The sequence below is a fragment of the Hylobates moloch genome, unplaced genomic scaffold (assembly GCF_009828535.3).
Source record: "Hylobates moloch isolate HMO894 unplaced genomic scaffold, HMol_V3 SCAFFOLD_1, whole genome shotgun sequence".
Lineage (NCBI taxonomy): Eukaryota > Metazoa > Chordata > Mammalia > Primates > Hylobatidae > Hylobates > Hylobates moloch.
In genome coordinates, this window is record NW_026652276.1 from 198,040,247 (window position 1) to 198,060,948 (window position 20,702).

General features: G+C 38.9%; 1 protein-coding gene across 11 annotated transcripts in view; it reads left to right on the forward strand.

Annotated features, from left to right (window-relative positions):
- ST7 (suppression of tumorigenicity 7) overlaps positions 1-20,702 on the forward strand; it is a 278,014-nt gene that overhangs the window by 214,431 nt on the left and 42,881 nt on the right. For all 11 annotated transcript variants that reach the window (XM_032761526.2, XM_032761527.2, XM_032761540.2 and 8 more), the window contains one exon: positions 5,045-5,159. In XM_032761526.2, the coding sequence (XP_032617417.1) occupies positions 5,045-5,159 (115 nt within the window). The remainder of the gene's footprint in view (positions 1-5,044; positions 5,160-20,702) is intronic.

The following is a 20,702-nucleotide window of genomic DNA, read 5'->3' on the forward strand; positions in this document are numbered from 1 at the left end:
CTATGGTAGGTTGGTCACTGACCAAGAATACAGCAATAAGGCAAAGTTCCTGCTTTCACATTCTTCTCAGACTCATGGAGAAGATGGACCAGTAGATGATTGTGACAAGGACTCTGGTAGTTCAGGCCAGGAGTACTTAACCAGCAGATGAAGGTAAGAGGTCAGCGGTCAGGGGCCAGGTAAAGATTTCCTGAAAGTTGAGGAGCGGCCAGATTGACCAAGATGGGAGAGCACTCCAGGGAGCAGGAGCTTGGATAGACACATGAGTGAACATGGCCTGTTTAAGGAACTGATGCGTGGTGTGTGTGAAGTGGCTAGAAGTGAGGCTGGCACAGTAGACAGGGACTTGTCACAAGGGGCTACGTTTGCCATGCTAAGCATTTTAGATTATATCCTGAATTCAGTGAGAAGCCAGTATTCCTAAAAATGGCTGTCCCCCTCCCTAGTTTATAGAATGAATATTAGAACAAATTTTAAAAATTAGAACATATAGAAAATGTGAAGGAAGAAATAAAAATCACCTTTAATATCATCAACTAGAAATAACTGCTGTTAAAATTTTAGTATATTGTGTAATTTAGTATATTGGTATAATTTTAGTGTATTTCTAACCAAGTATGTTTCTATGCATAGGCTCATAAGAAAAGCATGATTTTATTACAAAATATAGTTTGTATCCTGCTTTCTCTAGTGTAATATTGTATGCCAGCATTTCCCAGGCTATGCTGTTGAAAGTTTTTTGAGAACTTAACTTCTAATGACACCATATAATAGCCCAAAAGGTGACTATGGTTTATTATACTTGAATATCTCATAATGGGTTAAATTTTAAGTTGCTTGCATTTTTTTTTTTTTTTTTTTACTATTACAAATAATGTTGTTATAAACAGCTTTGTAAATTTGTATTAACATCTGCTTATTTCCTTGGGATAAATCTCGTCATGTCCGTGATTGCCTTTTAAGCAGGAGTGTGATGGACTCACTTGTGTATAAGAGCCTTTATGGGTCAGGCACGGTGGCTCACGCCTGTAATCCCAGCACTTTGGGAGGCCGAGGCAGGTGGATCACGAGGTCAGGAGATCGAGACCATCCTGGCTAACACGGTGAAACCCCATCTCTACTAAAGATACAAAAAATTAGCCAGGCATGGTGGTGGGCGCCTGTAGTCCCAGCTACTTGGGAGGCTGAGGCAGGAGAATGGCGTGAACCTGGGAGGCAGAGCTTGCAGTGAGCTGAGATTGTACCACTATGCACCAGACTGGGTGACAGAGCCAGACTCTGTCTCTCAAAAAAAAATAAAATAAAAGCCTTTATGACAGTGTTGAAAGGGTGGATTGGAAAGAGGTGATTGGAGGCAAATGGACAAATGCAGATGCTGTTTGAGCAATTTAGGCAACGTATGAGGGGCATAAGTTACTGGCAGCATGGTTAGAGAAAAGAGGAGATGGTAATGATTCTTAAGGTGTATGTTTGCATAACAGAGCTTTCATTGACTGTAATGAAAGCTATCAGCATGTTTTAAATATCAACTCTCAGGGGTTGCAGGGCCTCTAAAGTGGCTGTAGGGAGAAGAGGGTGACAAGATGTTAATGGTTCTTTTCTCTGAAATAGGAAATACCAAGGAGGGAAGAACAGGTTTGAAGGGTTGGCCTGGGAAGGGGGAAATTATCAGCTCAGTATTAGGTGTGTTGCCTTTAAGGACACTCAGGTAAAACTGTCAGGAAGACAGTTGGCAAGAGCAGGATGTTAGGTTGTGGAAGTCATCCCCATGGAGGTGCTGATGCTGAGACCCTGGAAATGACAACAGTTCTAGAGATCAGGGTGTTTAAGATAAGAGGATGCAGGACATAACCTGCAAGAAGACTTACTGCTAAGTCAGAGACAAGGGGAAACTAGAAAAGGAGCTGTGAGATTAGTATGAAGAAAACCAGGGGAGAATGCTGTTGAAGAAGCCAAGAGAGGCAAGCGTTTCAAAGAAAAAGCCATCAGACTTTCAAATGATGCAGAGGTCAAACAAGAAAAGGGCGGAGGGTGTCCACGGGAGCAATTTCAGTCACCTGTGAATGGGGACGAGCAGATTCAGATTGTGGGGAGGCAAGCCAGGTTGTAGCGAAGCAGTGTGGAGTAAACAGAGCCAAGGGAGCTGTGGGCTTTTCTCTAAGATAGCTTGTTTGAGGGGCCGGAGAGGGCAACGGAGGCAGCAGAGGGTTCACTTTTTGTTCTTGTTTATATTAAATTAGGAAAGCTAGATTTGCTAATTGTCATATGACTTTGATTACCTCTCCAACATTTGCTTTTTACCATGTTTAAAATCCTTTTATTGGTGATTTGTTTTTGGACACAGTGTACTCTGTCCAAGCTTCAAATGAAAGCACTGCTGTTTAAGCTCCTAGCATCTTACCTTAAGTTCTGTTGGAACCGGGTGAGACCTCATGTTTGCGTATGCGGTCTCACTGAGTTTTAGTAAGACTCAGTTTTTAAGCTTCAGCAACTAATATTTGGAATTGCACTTTTTAAATTATAGAATATGATTTGTGTCCTTGAAGTTTGATCATTACCTGAAGAATTGGCTGAAAACAGTAAATGTTTAAATGTTGCAATTTAGAGAATGTCTTTATTGTGTTGCCAAATGCTGAATGACAGAGAGCTTTAATTCTAACTAGCTTTAATTAGAAAGAGAAAAAAAAATCAAAGAGTAATGTCAACTAGAATCAAAATGAACCAGAACAAGAAATACTTTCATTGGTTACAGAACATCAGCAATGTGTGGTATAGTTCTTATTCACCTCCTTTATCAATAGTGAAAATACTGCAGGCCTCTCTGGGGAAGTTCGGACCATCAGTCTTACTGAACGCATAATCAGTTTAATTGGGTTTTTTCGTTAGTAATATGATGCTCTTTTGGGCTGCAGAAAATTATTTATTTTAAAGATAGGGTAAATTATTCTTGGCTTTAAAAAACAAAACAATATGGTAAATGTTCCTGTTGAAGGAAGAACTGGATGGTCAATGCAGTGTATTCACTGATTTTTTGTTTAGCAGTGAATTAGCCTGTTTTTGAGTATTATTTCTCTCAGCATAATTACTTTAAAGATATTGACATCGAAAACAGTTATCACTTTTTTAGAGGTTGTTATGTTATAATAGATAGCAGTTATCCAGGTAGAGGATTAGAGGAGAATATGTCTGTAATTCTGCTCTATAAAGAACCTGGTTACCTTTCTTTTAAGATAAGATTTTACCTTTCCTTTTTTTGAACCTGGTTAACTTTCTTTTAAGACAAGATTTTACCTTTTTTTTTCCTTCTTCTTCTTCTTCTTCTTCTTTTTTTTTTTTTTTTTTTTTTTGAGACATAGTCTCACTCTGTTGCCCAGACTGGAATGCAGTGGCATGATCTCAACTCACTGCAACCTCCACCTCCTGGGTTCAAGCGATTCTCCTGCCTCGGCCTCCTAAGTAGCTAGGACTACAGGTGCGTGCCACCACGCCTGACTAATTTTTGTATTTTTAGTAGAGATGGGGCTTTGCCATGTTGGACAGGCTGGTGTCAAACTCCTGACCTCAGGTGATCCACCTGCCTCGGCCTCTCAAATTGCTGGGATTATAGGCATGAGCCACTATCCCTGGCCAGATGTTACCTTTCTTGAAGATTAAAATTTTGCTCTGAAATTCTTGGTCTTTCTTCTTTCTCTTTGCTTCCCAGTGAAGTTCAATATTATATATTTTAACTTCCTTTGGGCCTCTCTTCATACTCATCCAGTCTGGAACCTTTGGACCATTCCTTTAATCATTTGTTCACTATCATAGTCCAGTCTCTTGCTCCTTGAATTTCATTGAACCTAATTCAGTCTGCCCAGGCTCAACCTAGTCATTTGACATCTTGCTAAGTAGTACCTGGGCTGCTGGCCACTGCTAGGTAAAACTTGACAACCATGGCAGTTATAACCTCTAAAATTCATGGTCTCCATTTGTTAGCCCTCAAGACAGCCTTAGCAATCCTTTTTTTTTTTTTTCCTGAGTAGTTCTCCACTGTGTGGCTGTTTTTCACTTTCACCCCATCTTTAAGCTTCTTCCCTGCCACCTATTCTCTTAGTCTCAGAAGATGATCGTGGCCCCTGTTTTATGTAGGCCACCAGGCAGGAACTCATAAACCTTCCTCTTTACTACCACTCCCATCACTACCTACAAATTTTCTTTTAACCCATGTCGCTTTCTAGCTATTTTTCTACTTTTTCTCCTTAACTTTGTCACTAGGCTGCTTGAAAGAGTAGTGCCCCCTTGTTTACCCTTCTACAGTCTGGCTTCCATCCAAACTGCTGTTAGCAAAGTTACCAGTGACCTAACTGGTAAAGCCCGTGAGATATTTTTCAGCCTTTACCTTGTTTGGTTTCTCCATGGGATTTTATCTTTATTGAGCATTTTCTTCAACTTTAACGAAAACCTCTCTTTGAATCTTATCCCACCTTACCAGAAAAAAAAGAGAAGCATTTAATGATTTACAAAATAATAATTGATATGAACTCTTATAACCCAATATTAATTATACTTTTAAGAATTGAATTATACTTTTATATAAATACAATTCAGTATTATACTTTAAAAATAAGAAATGCTGTAATCCCAGCACTTTGGGAGGCCGAGGCGGGTGGATCATGAGGTCAGGAGATCAAGACCATCCTGGCTAACATAGTGAAACTCCATCTCTACTAAAAACACAAAAAATTAGCCGGGCATGGTAGCATGTGCCTGTAGTCCCAGCTACTTGGGAGGCTGAGGCAGGAGAATCGCTTGAACCCAGGAGGTGGAGGTTGCAGTGAGCTGAGATCGCGCCACTGCACTCCAGCCTAGGTGACAGAGCAAGACTCTGTCTCAAATAAATAAATAAATAAGAAATACTTATTTCTTAAAATGCTTAACTCTAGTAATCATTTTACTTTGTATATATAGATATCAAAATGTGATATATACAATAAATATATATAATATGTACAATAAAAGTATAATACATAATATACTAATTATTCCTTGGTTTCCTCTGCCCTAGTTAATGAAGGAGTTCCCCCTTCTGAGTATGTTCAATATCCATGAAAACCTTTTAGAAGCCCTTCTGGAACTACAAGCATATGCTGATGTTCAGGCAGTCTTAGCAAAGTATGATGGTAAGTCCTTGGGTATTTTTATTTACTTGACTATTCCTCTTTTGATGTATTTTCCCTGATTAGATTGGAAGGGTCATTTTAAATAGCACAGCACTTTTGTAACCATACTCTTATAGAATTTTCACCTACAGTTTTATGATGGTGTTTGGTACGATCTTAGAATTTCATGGTTAGCAAGGGCCAGAAATGTGACATGGCATGTGTCTCGTTCCTCTCCTTCCCTCCCTATAGGCTCCCCTCGTGCTCTCCCTATCAGGCAGTTAAGTCTACTCTGCTCTATTACCTCTGTGGTCAGGAATCACCCAGAACCTCACAGGCAGTACCTATCCTGTAGGGGCAGCACTGACTGTTAGAGCTCTTGCTATAACTCCCCATCAGTTCACTGTGACCACCGCCTATTGGTCACATTGACCCTTTGGAGCAATGTAGAACAGCTAGTATCCCTTGCACATGTGACAATACAGTAGATATTGGAAGATGAAATCATGTCCCCTTCATCCCACCTCTTCTCATTAGCAGCAGAATATCCCCATTTCTTTAAATGGCAGGCTTTGAAGTCCCTTTGCCATTCTGGTTACTTGCTCATGAACTTATTCCATTTTGCCTGTTCCTAAGAAACCAGAAAAATAAGCTGGCACATCCTAGATATTTTAAAACTCTAATGCTTATATTGTCATTATCCATGAATTCATTATTTGATTAATTGGACAAAAATTGTCCACATAATTACCTACATAGTTACTAAAATATCTGCAAAGCTTCATACTATTCTGCCTCATTTCAGTAACCATCTTCCTAAAGTGTTTGCTTGTAAAATGGATGTAAGTAATGATTACTTATTATATAATCATTTTTTGCTTTATGAAATAGTTTTTCTTTAGTAAGCGTCTTCAGTGCATTTAAAGAATTATTCAGATTACAAAACATATAGAGCAAACTATACCATTTGGGTTTTTTTTTTTTTTTTTTTTTTTTTTAAGAGATAGGGCCTTCCTCTCTGTCACCCCAGATGGAGTATAGTGGTATGATCATAGTTCACTATAACCTTGAACTTCTGGGTTCTAGCCATCCTCCCACTTCAGCCTCCCAAGTAACTAGGACTATAGGAGTGTGCCATCATGCTTGGCTAATTTTTAAATTTTTTTTTGTAGAGACTGGTTGTCGTTATGTTACCCAGGCTGGTCTCAAACTCCTGTGAACTTCCCATCTTGGCCCCCCAAGGCACTGGGAGTACAGGCGTGAGCCACCACACCTGGCCATTGGGTCTTATTTTTGACACATTTCTTCATAAGGAATCTCTGAAATGGGTGAGAGTTATCTCCTATAGTTGAGAGAACTCAGGCATTATGAGACTGTTTTTGTTTTTGTTTCATTTTCTTCAAATTCTTGCTCAAATTTATGGAAACGAAAAGCCTTCAGCCAGTGATGGCATCATTTTGCCTGTGCAGATGTAAGTACCCTGTGTAACAAGATATATGCTACCTAGTATGGAACTGATTTTAGAAACAGAGAAAAGTACTTGTGGAGCACTTTTAAGTAAACAAAATAAAGACTGTTTGGCTTTCATGTCAGCTCACTTGTATTCTCTATTTATATGCTAAAATCTTACTCATGGTTCAGCTAAACAGTGGTCCAAGCTTAGGGGTCTAAACTATTGGGCTGCCTTGTAGGCAAAAATCCTCGTACCTTGACATTCTTTTAGTACCAAAGGAATTCAGTCCCATGGCCATGGGTTCAGGTGGCAGTGCACTGTTCCAAATTCCACTCTGTAGCCATCAATGCCATAGCAATCCCTAATGCTGACCTGTACTCAATCTGATATATCAAGCCTTCAGAAATAAAACTTTAATCAGTAGAGCCTTTGGGATGGCAAGCCTCTTAAGGCTCCTTTCATGAAGATCTCCGTTTGTTACAGAAATCATCAGCCTTATGTTATAAGACTGATTGTAAAATAAAGAAATGGAACTCTCCGTTGTCTCTAACTATCCCATTGCACAGCCGCTGTTCCACAACATTCAGAAACTGATTTATTAGATTCTGATAACATATGTTCACATTATTTGTTACAACAGCCTGTCCCACCCTCCAATGAAACTTGGCTCACACTTTGAAAAATTCTTTTGTTGCAAATGGACAAACTCACCATACTAAGGCCCTTGTGTTGAGCTTTGTTTATGTTGTGTACCTGGCAACAGAGATGATGTTCTTGTTCATTATTCATGGAAAAAGAGCCTCATTAGTGGCAGGACACATATTGTTGCTGAGATGCCTCGTTAGGGGTTTTGAGTTCAGCAGTTGTCAATAGAGTACAGATGACCTAACACCGACTGAATTCTGAAGGGAGTTTTGGTGCTGACTTGGCTCAGGCCTGTATCATTTACAGTAGAAATATAATGAAGTGGCTGCTGAAGTTACTGTTCTTGAGGGTTGAGCTGCAGCCACTGAAGACTGTGGAAAAACATGCCTTTTGTTTCTCACCCCATATCATGAAACGGGTTCTTTCAAGTTTATCCCTGCTGCTTTTCCTGGAGACGTCTACTGAGCTGCTGGTTCCTTATCTGGCCCTGGGCGAGGAAGTGGGCACTTTAGGGGTCTTAGAGTACAGACAGCTTTTAGGGTGTCCTGATCTTCACCCTGGTTCAGATGTCTAATCCATGAGATGCTGGAGATAGCACTTAGAATCCCAGCCCCTTCATCCCTCTCTGTAGAGCCACACCCAAAGCAGCAGGATTATATGTCCTTTTTACTAATTGGAATGCTCTGGTTGGGTAGCTGTTTTTTGGATTGTTTTTGGGTACAGCAATCCTTCTTTATTACATTTGCTAGGTGGCTGAATTTTTTAAGTAGTATGCTGGGAACACAATGGGATTAGTTCTGCTTTTCTGACCTTTGCAAAAAGATTTAGAAAAATGGCAAGGCACTGGGGGCCAGGGATGGGGGTGGTGAAGAACATATTTTGGGGGAAAGAAGGGAGGCAAAATGTATTCCCCTTGTCTCATTGTTCTTCACCACCTTAAGAAAAGTTTGGCTTTGAGTTTGGAAATCAGTAACAATCATATACTCCTGTGTCCCCACAAAGATTACCAGTTAATGGGACATATATCCATGTAGTCTGCAGTCTGATTTTGATTTTTGCCATTGAGATAACTTCTAATGTTTTATTATTCCAGGTATTAGTCTAAAATACTGTATTGCTATCCTCAGGATTTTTCATACTCTTGTATTTTCAATTTGTGGATCAACATTATAGGTGGCAGTTTTATTCCAGGTGGCTGATCCTGGTTCTATAATGTTCTTCACACAGTGACTAAAATAGCAGCAACAGCTAGCATTTATTGAGTTCTCATAATGTGTCAGTATCAGACATGATTCAAACCACAAGCATATTTGGTAGATACTATTGTTAGCCCCATTTTGCAGATATAGTAACTGGTACAAAAAGAAGGTAATTGCTCACAGGAAGAGCCTATAATATCAAAGTAAAGCCATGTAGATGTGATGTTATGAGAGAAAAGTGATCAACTGAGAACAACTTCATTAAATATGATGTGAATTCTACAAGTAAAGGAAAGCCAGGATAAAAACCAAGGTGGTCTCACTCCAGACCCATGCTTTTAACCACCATACTTACACTCTTTCTGCTGTTGGTAGTATTTATTTAAATTGTTTTTATTAATACCATTGTTCTTGTTGTTGTTATTAGCCACAATTTATTGCGAACCTACCATGTGCCAAGCATGTTATTAGCTTGGCATTAGCTTTACACTCACAATAACCCTGCAAGGAGGCAGTTATTCCATTTTAGCAGATGCAGAAACTGAGGCTTTGTGAGATTAAATAACTTACAAGACCACATTCTTAGAAAACTGCAGAGCTGGGATTCAAATCCAGATCCAGCTGGCTCTAAATCCCATGTGTTTTCCATAAACGTAAGCCTTCCAAAAGTGATGTGCTGGGCCTCTCTCACTCCTCTTACAAAGGCATGACTTAGGTGGGCTGAAGCCATGGTGCAGAATTTCAGTAATGCCTCATTGTCTTGTAAGATTCCTTTCTAATCATTCTTTAAGAACTGAGTGTATCTATATTTGCTTGTCTTTCTGAAACTGTCTTGAAAATATGGCTTTCCATCTTCAATCAACTTGTATCTGATTTTTTTAATCACAAAGGGGATTTGATGTAAGGTGTTCATTTAATTTGGGATTTATCTTTTTCTTCAGTCATACATTTGCTGTAAAGACAGCAATGTTTTCAAGATCATTAAGTCATGAGAACCTTTTAGAAGCCATTGCAAAAGTTCTTACAAGCTTTGGATTGCCTTTCAAAGAAGTTTATAGGCCACCTAGGTTGAAAACTTAAGTCCCAAAGATTAGGGTGGGAATGTGGAAAAGAATTCATGTGTTTCTTATTCATTGTCATTTGTGCATTTCAATTTTAGGAGAATCTCATAGAGCAAGCAAACGCAGGTCTGAGCGCTATAAGGTACCTTTGGGAGCATCTCGTTCTGCCTGTCTCTAGTTAGTGATCCTTGGGGATACCAGAAGGCAGTCATGGGTGGTGGGGAAGAGGTGGATCAGGTCCCAGCTCTGCCTTTCACCAGCTAAGGGAGCTTGAGCAAATTACTTAACATTGCAAGCCTTGGTTTTTTTCTCTGGAAATGAGTTCGAGGCTTAGAAAGGCTAAGTAACTTGCCCAAGATCACACAGCGGGTAATTTGTTGTGAGGATTAAAGTAGTTTAATCTATGTTAAGTGTTAAGAACAGCGTGGGACACACAGTAAGAGTTCAGATATTATTCGCTATTATAAAGAGCCAAAAGTGTCACTCCTAAACTTCACCACTATTCTTCATTAGTCTTGTTCAAATGGAAAACCATATATAAAATGTCACAATGAGAGAATAAGAGCCCAGTCTTATGCTCTGCAAAAAGACAATGTTATGACATGTTATTAAAATTAATTATGGATCTAATAGGACATATAGATATTTGATAAGAACTAAAATTCTCAGTTTTATCTAAACTTTTGGAAAGCTGAAAAAAGAAATGCCAGGGATTTTTACTCCTGATCAAAGGAAAAATTACTTCTTTGGGTTCATAGCAACTTCAGCCTCTGAACAGTTTGTCCTAATGGAAATACAGATCTAAGCGCTTTTGGATATTTACTCCGTTAAGTCATTTAGTGATTGCCCTAAATTTGCGGCAGAATCTTCTCTTGTTCTTCCCTTCTTTCTCAAAAGAACTAGGGACAGCTGGTCTTTCTTACAGTCACAAAAGTTATATAAATGCAACCACTATATCAAGATCATTTTTACTGATGCCATCAAGCCCATCCTAAATTAGCATTATTATCTGCCATCTGGTAATTTGCAGAGGGTATACTTTTCAGAAGAGGACATGTTTCTAACTTTGGAGGAAATACTTTCATCTCAGTAGATTGAAAACAGAAGTTCTAAGGAAAGTCATTAGGAAATCACGCTATGTTGAGACTATTCAGAGAAAAAGCCTTTTGCTGATACTGTTTTGCAGAGTCAGCATGTAGTTTTAACTAAAAATTTCGTAAACCTTGCTCATTGCCCAAGGCCTTATAACTAGCACAAGTTATTCAGCTATCATCATAGTTCCTTTGAAATGGTTACTGGATATCCTGTCTTTTGGTTAGGCTGTTTTCCATTTATGTTTGAGGAATAAGTAAAAATAGGAAGGATGTGAGATGTCTGGAGGTCCAATGAGTAAAATCTGTATTTGTCAAACACTTCAAGTGTCAGTCTGTCCATACTTCCAAAACAGTACTTTTCAGTTAAGTATATAAATGTGAATTTTGATGCCGCAGGCACAATCAGCCTCTGAAAATACCCACCACAAAATTGGGCTGCATATTAGAAAGAAGATTTGGTATGCTGTCGGTTTCTAGTGACAGACTATAAACCTAGTCCAGCTCCTTTCCCTGGGCTTGCTGTTACGGAAAAGATCATGGATACCAGGCAAGTGCTCAAAGACAGTCCTTGTGTAAAAGATGGGCGAATGAACCACATCGGTGCTTCAAAGAAGAAAATAATTATCAGCACTGATACTATGGCTGTGGCTTCATGCCTGTAAGCACAAGTCACTGAGAAATGGTGGTCCTGCATAGCTTTGCACTGGATGCTCTACAGATTTGGACACCAAGAGGTAGATCTGCCAAGAGGACTAGGCCTTTGAGGTTACTTTAGAACAAATGATAGACTGTCAGGGATGAACTATATATTGCAGTGAGCAAAAATTCTGATAATAGATGTCATTTCAGTGAGGGCTATATGCATGACAAACTTCTGTCTCTGATGATGGAAGACCTTTGGTGAATGCATACATCTGTAATTCACATAGCTGGCACATGCACAAACCCTCCAAATTTATGTTGGGTTTGGTAATCCTTATTGCCCGGTTATCATAATTTACCAAGGTAACATCCCTCCCCAGCCAGCCATTACCATCAGGGAAACTGCTTTGTTTGGCTTCAGGGCACCAGCCACAGAAGGGCCCTCTGACACAGACCTTCTGGGGTAATCCAGTCCAAAAGTTGGAAATAAATAAAGTTGGCTTTGTAGCGTAAGAAGAATTTTTCTGGGTGTAGTTGAATGCATAGCGCTTGTCCTTCCCCCTGCCCCAAATTACTAAGGTCATGTAGAACTTCCCAATTGAATCATTGAACTCCCAGGTGGCACATCTTTTTGAGATTCTTGTATATCAATCCCTTTTACTTCTTGTGAAATTTTTCCCTTTAGTTGGAAGGGGACTTCGGATTGGCTTTTTGAAGGTGGGGCAAAAATACCTCATACTGCCTGGAATCAACAATAACAAAAATTTAAGGAAGAATCCTATATGTCTATTGTTTTCTTTGCATCATATCATAAACGAGTAAATTGAGAAATTAATCATATAATGGGACAGTAAGAACACATCACAATCCACAAACAGGTTATGAAGGAGAAATGGACTGCTTTTTAAATTTGTTTTCCATTTTTGTTTGTTTGGTTCATGCTTCCAAGAACATCTGTGAAGGCCAAATGTGTTGGATTATAGGAGCTTCAAGTGTATCTGGTAGAAATGATATCAATTTGTTGCCTGACCAAGAAAAGGGATTCTTGGTACTTCATAATTTTAAAGGATAACAGAGAGTAAAAAGGTTAATTTTTTTCGAATTATTTCAGCAAGGATCTATCAAGTCCTTATTATGTTGAAGTACAAACTTTTAGGTACTTTAGATTCAGAGATAAATATAACCTATTCTCTGTCACCAAGAAGTTTTCAGTCTAGTGGAGAAAGATGTTAAAAAACAAAAACACAAACAGGCGAAGCAAGATGAATCAGTACTCAGTGAGTCTGTTTGAAACAAGCTGTGGCGAGTGCAGAGAAAGAAAGCCTTTGCGAGCAAGCTTGTGCCCCCCCCTTTCATCTCAACCCCTGTGTACTAGGGTAGTCATTGGGAACATCTGTGGCCAGTGAGCAAACTGATATATAAGATCCCACTACAACATAGTGTTCTCATTTGTGAGATGGTTTGGGATTTATATATCTACTTGTTGTCACCTTTGAAAAAATTTTAGATTCATAGATATGAGATTTAACCCTCAATTGACCTATCTTATGCATAAGAATAGTGATGATCCTTTTAAAACTATGTCTTGATTGTTATTATTGGGAGATGAACAAAAGGATATTAGGTCAAAAAGTTATCATGGAAAACTGTTCTATCCTGTCTAAAGTTTTGCACCATAAGTTTTCCAAGGCCCGTCTAATGGACAGTTTTACTCATAATTACAGACATTTCTTCCAAGATTATTGAATTAAAGTTTGGCTATTATGAACCACTTATGACTTTTGAAAATTCAAGAGTCATTCTCCCTAAGATGACCTTTTGTTTCAGCAGCATCATTCCAATAACGGGTCCTTAAGGAGTCAGAAGAGGTGTGGTTTTCCTTGTTTTTTTCTACTTCAACCTTGTCTCAGTTTTTACTTTATTGTTTTTTTCATCCTGCCCCATAATTTCATTCCACTGCTGTTTCAAATAGACATCGAGATTAGAGCACCAATACAATTTCAAACTCTGCTGGAACTCTGTAAGCAAAGATAAATGCAGTACACATGTTGAGAAATAACAAGTTTCTGATTCCCTGTTAGAACGTACGACACTGATCAATTTTGGCTTCTAGGAGCTAAATTGGATGTAAATGTTTGCAAAACGAAGGAAGCTAATATCAAGATATTTGAGATGTTAGTACATTAATTTAGGATTTTATTCCGCAAACACTGAGCACCAACTATATTTCAGACATTGTTTTTTGTTGTGGGTACAAAGTGATGAAGAAGCACAGCTTTTACTCCTGAATTACACCATGTACGTAGGACAGGGAAATAAGAGAACAGACAATTGCTGTTAAGTATAAAGATTGTGATACACTTTAGCCCAAGATGGAAGGGATACTGCGTGCAGCAAGGAGGAGTGAGGGGAGACTTCCCCTTGGAGGTGGTGTCTGAACTGGACAGTAAAGGTGCTTGAGGCAAGGAAAGCATATGGAAAGGTGCAGAGGCACAATTGGCATGGCTTATTTGGAGAATTGTCTGTATCCCTTAGAACGGAGGGATGAGGAGGGATGCAGTGAAGGGCAGAAGATGCCTTGGGTGAGTTAGCTGGGGTTGGTGGGGGTAGGGGGTAGGGGGTAGGGGGACTGGATTAAAATCCAAGCTTGGATTTTATTTTATGGGCCGTGGAGAGGCCTGGAGGCAATTTCAGGAAGGGCTTCAGTCCAGCCCAGAGTGAAGGGGGTGGCACAATACATTCACACTGTGCCCCTTTTTGAGTGGAGGTACTTGAGAGATCACAGTGGGAAAGCACTCAGGTATGGAAGAGTGGAGTGCCACTGCAGCGGGCTGGTGAGGTGACCTCTGACACTATAGTGGAGCACGTTCTCTCCTGGAGGGAGACATTTGTGAGGTTTTCTGAACATTGGTGTAAAAGAGTTAGAATTTGGTTTTTCTTTCTTAAGCAACAAATGGGAATCCTAGTGCAGAAACTTTTGTCTCCTGGGTGGGAAAACTTCTTATTTTAAACTATAACCACTTTATTTCATTTGCTCTCGGGTAATCTCTTAACTACAGGAAACTGAGCCCTATGTAAACCCACCATAACCCACAGATAATCCTTCAAGGGAGCATAAGTAAGGCTGAAGAGCCTGTCAGGACCCATGTAGCCCATCAGTGCCTACCTACTTCTGCTGAGTTGTTAACAATGACATGAGGAGAAAAAATGTGGAAGAGGGGAACAGGTGGCGTGTCCAGCTGTACTTTCTATAAAGGCTGTGAATTTGAAGATAGTAGAGGACATGATGCGAATGCCTGTATAAATCTCACTTGCTAAAATCAAACCATCTGAAAAATTCCTGCCTTGTTGATACTTCAGTTACTACTAAAGTAGACAAAGCATGAGAATAATACCATGGATTTAATTCTTACCAAAAAGGAAGAAGCTTAAGAGAAGGAGACCATGTTATCCTGTAGCTACAGTTAAAAAAAAAAAAAAAGGAATATTAGGCACAGGTGTACCTTGAATCTGAAACAAACAAAAGTAACAAAAAGTGAAAGCCATGCTCTTTTTTGTTGTTTTTGTTTTGAGACAGGGTATAGCTCTGTCGTGTAGGCTGGAGTGCAGTGACATGATCGCAGCTCACTGCAGTCTCAACTTCCCATGCTCAAGTGATCCTCCCACCTCAGCCTCCCAAGTAGCTGGGACCACAGGTGTGAACCACTATGCTGGCCAATTTTTTCTATTTTTTGTAGAGATGAGGTCTCACTATGTTGCCTAGGTTGGTCTTGAATTCCTGGGCTCAAGTGATCCTCTTGCCTTAGCCTCCCAAAGTGCTGGGATTACAGGTGTGAGCCACCATGCCCAGCCTTTTATTTGTTTATTTTAATGCAGGGGAAAGATAAATATGAAACCACAAATGGAATTTCAATTAATATAACTTACTTTGTGCTGAGACTATTTGGCATAGGAGATACAGAGAGTTTTTTTAAAACTGGAAAATGGTTCGTGAAGGATGGAAGACTAAAAGTTGAAATTGCAATTAGTCCCAGTGGATAAAAGTGTAAGGAAATATAAATGATTAAAATGTATGAAAAGATCAGAATGACAGATAGCTAAATAAGTATGTGCAAGTCAGGTATAAACTTATAGGTTTTCAGGGTAGCTAAAGACAAGAGGAAGCAAAAGTCTCCCACATTACAGGATTTAATGTATGACTCTGTTGTCCAAACAAAACAGTGAAGAATGATGATAGAGAAAGTAAAAGCAGGTATCACACTAACATTATGGGATAGTGACAAGGATGTGGTATTACAGGTTCAGTTCTGCCACTCATTTGTTGGGTAGCTCCTAAGAAAATCGTTTAACTTTGCTGGGCCCATATTTCTCAACTATAAAAGAAAAAGATTTTGGGAGGTTGACCTTGGCAGTCCTGTACTGTTGTTCAGTTTTTCGTCTGTATCTTGCGGTAGTACTGGTTTGAGCAGAAAATATTGTATTAATACATTGCTGAGGTACAATTATTCATTCCTATTTTATATTTCCCTTTAGTATTTTTTACTTTTTAAAAGAATGTATCAAGTCAATCCCAAGCAAATTCTAGAAATGATTATGTGGTTTTTGACCACAGGAAAAAAGGTGGTGATTGGGGATCTAACAATAGATTTATTAAGAAAATTATGTCAAATACAGATAAGATAGTGGATATGAAAATACTGGTAGTCTATACAATAGTATTTAAATGTTTATCTTATTAGTGTAAATGGCCCTTTTCCTTTGTGTTTCTGAAATAGGAGAACACCATAAATGTGTTTACATCTTTATTTAAACAAAGCATTTGGTAGTATTTTAAATGCTGTCCTTTCAGGTACCATGGAGCAATATGGATATAATACCTAATTAATAAGTGGTTGCAGACATATCATTGCAGACTGTTGCAAATTGAGGGTGATCTCTAGAATCCTATTCCTAGATTCTCTTGGTGGTATTGCCATGGTCAGTATTTCTAAAAATCAGATCTTGGAAACACATAGCACAGTTTAAAATCATGTGCTCAGATTTGTTCTAGATTTGTGATATTGGCATATTTCTTAACCATTCTATGCTTCATTTTCCCCATCTATAAAACAGGGCTAACAGTCCTACCTCATAGGACTGCTCTGAGGATTAAATAGGATAATGTATATAACTGATTAACACCAGTGCCTGGAAGTTAGCCTTTAGTAAGTGTTAACAGTCATTTTGATGATGATAGTGGTCATTTGGGGAAGAAGATATGGAGGGAGCAAAGCTGTGTGTGGTAGCTTGAATCAGAAAAATGACTAATAGGCTGGAATGATGTGCTGAAACTATTAAGATTTAATGGCTCAGATTTAATTTTAAGATTTAATGGAATCAGATGTGAAATCCTGCCTATAGGTTTTTATTTTTATTTTTTAATGTTCATGGCTTACATAAAAGGGAGAAAAGACCTGACTTTAGCTGAAGTCTATTTGAACAGAATTGGAGGTGGGGGGGTGTTGTTGACCACACAATCATAGGAACAAAGAGTCCCAGCTGCTCAACACCAGGGCCGTTCTAGCTGGTATTCAGAGACGTGGAGTGGCACAGCTCCTCAGACTGCACGTTTTCCCTGAGCTCTCTACTGGTCAGTTTGGGGGATTTAGAGGATTGTTTTCATTTCTAATTCTCATATTTTGAAATCACATGTGGCCAGGTAACAGAAATAGATGAGAAGTTCTGAAGAATATGTCAGTTGAGGAACTGGAGGTATTTATCCTATAGAAGACTGCTATAGAAGAGATATGTTAACCATCTTAGTGCTTGAAAGACTGACGAACAATAATCAGATTCTGTTTTCTTAGGAAGGTGTAAGTGATTTTTAGATAAGGATTTGTAGAGAGAATGGAGTGGGGCAGAATGATAAGAGGCAAGTAAAATGTTATGGAGATCAGACTGGTAAGATAAGACATCTTGAGGTGACCACAGGATTTTAGTTTTTTTTGTTTGTTTTTTTGTTTTTTTAATTTTTTATTGGCTAGGTGCGGTGGCTCATGCCTGTAATCCCAGCATTTTGGGAGGCCAAGGTGGGCGGAACACTTGAGGTCATGAGTTCGAGAACAGCTTGGCCAACATGGTGAAACCCTGTCTCTACTAAAAATACAAAAATTAGCCAGGTGTGGTGGTGTGCACCTATAGTCTCAGCTACTTGGGAGGCTGAGGCACAAGAATTGCTTGAACCCGGGAGATGGAGGTTGTAGTGAGGGAGATTATGCCACTGCACTCCAGCCTGGGTGACAGAGCAAAACTCTGTCTAAAAAAAAAATTATATATATATAATTGAGGCATTAATTACATATAGTTACATGTACAACTCTTAAGTGCAGAGGGATGATTTTTCACTTATGTATATACCCATGTGACTGCTACCCAGAATGAAACAGAACTTCCTGAAATCTCAGAAGGTTGCCTCATACTCCCTTCCAGCCAATAACTGCCCTCCAGCCCAGCAGTAACCACTTTCCTTACCTTTAACACAATATATTAGTTTTGCAAACTTCATGCAACCACTTTGGAACACTAACAGTTTCCAAGAAAGTTAAACAGACATCTATCTTCAGATCCAGCAACCCGATTTTTAGTTACATATCCCTGAGAAATGAGTTTTCTTACACAAAAATGGTCACAGCAGCTTTCTTCATAATAGTCCAAAGTGGGAAAACAATTCAAATGTCCTTTAGCAAGAGAATAGATAAACATGTGGTGTATCCACACAATGAAATATTACTCAGCAATGAAAAAGAATGAATGACTGACACATGCTACAACATGGATGAATCTCAAAAACAATGTGCTGAGTGAAAGGAACCAGACAGAAATGAATACAAAAATGAGTCTGATTCCATTTGTGTGAAGTTCAGGATTATAACTTTTAATGAAAGGCTTTCATGACAATTTGATTTTGCATGCCTAAGATGTTTGGGGAAATTTCTTCTCCTTTCAGAAAAACATTTCTATAAAACATAAGATGGCAAAGAGGCAGAAGAAAAATTAATGCCAGCAGTTCAGCTTTGCCTAAGTGAGAAACATTTACTTAGCATTCCTTGTTTCTGCAGTGAGTAATGGAATTATGTGATATCTCACTATTTCCTTTCCTTTTGTTTGCTCTTTGGATTCTAACTCGTAAGAGGTAATAATGTAGCTAAATGCCACTTACAAAAGTCAGAAGGGCACTGCAGAGTCAGTGTGTTCATACAAAAACTAACTTAGAATGATTTTGAGTTGCTTCCTCAAAATAAAATTTCTGAATAAATTACAGGCAATATTGGAAAGCGGATGATTTGTTCTTATTGCCGCCATTTCAATCACTACTGGTAGCCACTCTATTCATCTTATCATTTTATCCATTTCCGTAGTGATAAAAGCATTAAGTCATAGCAGGCAGACAGAACTGTACAGAACAGATTAGTGATCACCAGGGGACATGTATGAGGAAGGACAGGGAGGGTACAAATATAAAGGGGTTCCTCTGTGGTAATGGAACAGTTCTATATCTTGGTGTGTTTACATGAATCTAGTTATGGGGTGAAATTGGATAGACATGCACACTTGATTTTATGTAAAAAATGGTGAAAATGAACAAGGTCTGTAGTATACCTAATAGTACTCTAGCAATGTCAATTTCTTGTTTTTTGATATTATACTACAGTTATATAAAATATCACCATTGGGAGAAGCTGAGTGAAACATTTACAAAACTGTATGCTATTTTTATAAATTTCTGGAAACCTCTAATTAATGTCAAAATATTAAGTTTAAAAATTATAATAGGCAACAATAACCAAGCCTCACTCTTTTTTGTGGGGTGAGGTGGGAATGAAAGAGGAGGTGCTCGTGGGGCAGGCAGCCTAAATACTTTCTCCTAGAGGGTAGTATTTATGGTTTTTCTTAATGGTGAGCCAAAATATCAGTTCCTGCCTCTTGTTTAGATGTTACGCAGTTATTAGATTAAAATATGGCTAATAAGATAACTATACTGTAGTGGGCATACTGTAAATAGAACACGCTAATTTTCACAAGAGTATGTGAAAGTTACATCTGATAGATCTCCAGACTGACAGCACGTCATATGATAAATTCTACTTTTGTCTATGCTGTCGGTATCTGGCTCCACCAATGTATTTGCTCATGAACTTGCTTCAGGCAATTTATAGAACAGAATTCTTCCCTCTAGCATCATTATCTGCTAAAAAAACAGTTATTGCATGTACATGACAGGAAACTTTGGAAATACAGATAAACAGTAGGAAAAATTGCCTATAATCTCGCCATGCAGAAATAAACACCCCTGATGGAGTAGTCCCCTCTTATCCTTAGGGCATATGTTCCAAAACCTCCAGTGGATGCCTGAAACCATGGAGAATACTGTATACACAATATTTTTTCATGTACATATGTGCTTATGATAAAGTTTAATTTATAAATTAGGCACAGTAGGCCGGGCGCAGTGGCTTGCGCCTGTAATCCCAGCTCTTTGGGAGACCAAGGTGGGTGGATCACGAGGTTGGAGTTCGAGACCAGCCTGACCAACATGGCGAAACCCTGTCTCTACTAAAAATACAAAAATTAGCTGGGCGTGGTGGCGCGTGCCTGTAATCCCAGCTACTCAGGAGGCTGAGGCAGGAGAATCGCTTGAACCCAGGAGGTGGAGGTTGCAGTGAGCCGAGATGGTGCCATTGCACTCTAGCCTGGGTGACAGAGTGAGACTCTGTCTCAAAAAATAAATAAATAAAATAAAAATAATAAATAAATAAATTAGGCACAGTAAGAGATTAACAATAACTAATAGAACAGTTATAACAATATGTCATAAAAGTTATGTGAATGTGGCCCCTCCTTCTTGTCATTCTACTTACTACACACTGTGGCCATAACTTTTGCAGTTTTGAGGTACAACAGTGAAACTAACAAATTGCTTTTCCTTCTTCACAATATCGCATGATTCATTCTTGCTGTAGATCTTAGCAGCCTCGGTGTATGATTTTTTCTTTTTTTATTAAGTTGAGAAGTTTCACCTTTTCATTTAATGGAAGCACCTTACATCTTCTCTTTGGCATATCCAAATTGCCAGCATCACTACTCTTGCACTTTGTGGACATTATGCAATAAAATAAGGGTTACTTGAACACAAGCACAGTGATAACTATGACAGCACTGTGATAACTATGATAATGCATATGGCCGCAAAGTAACTGATGGGCAGTAGCATCCACAGTGCAGATACGCTGGACGAAGGGATGATTCACATCCCAGGTTGGATGGAGCAGGACAGTAACAAGATCTCATCACACTACTCAGAATGGCATGCTGTTTAAAACTTATAAATTATTCATTTCTGAAATTTTCCATTTAATATCTTCAGACTGCAGTTGATTGTGGACAACTGAAACCACAGAAAGTGAAACTACTGATAAGGGGAGTCTACAGTA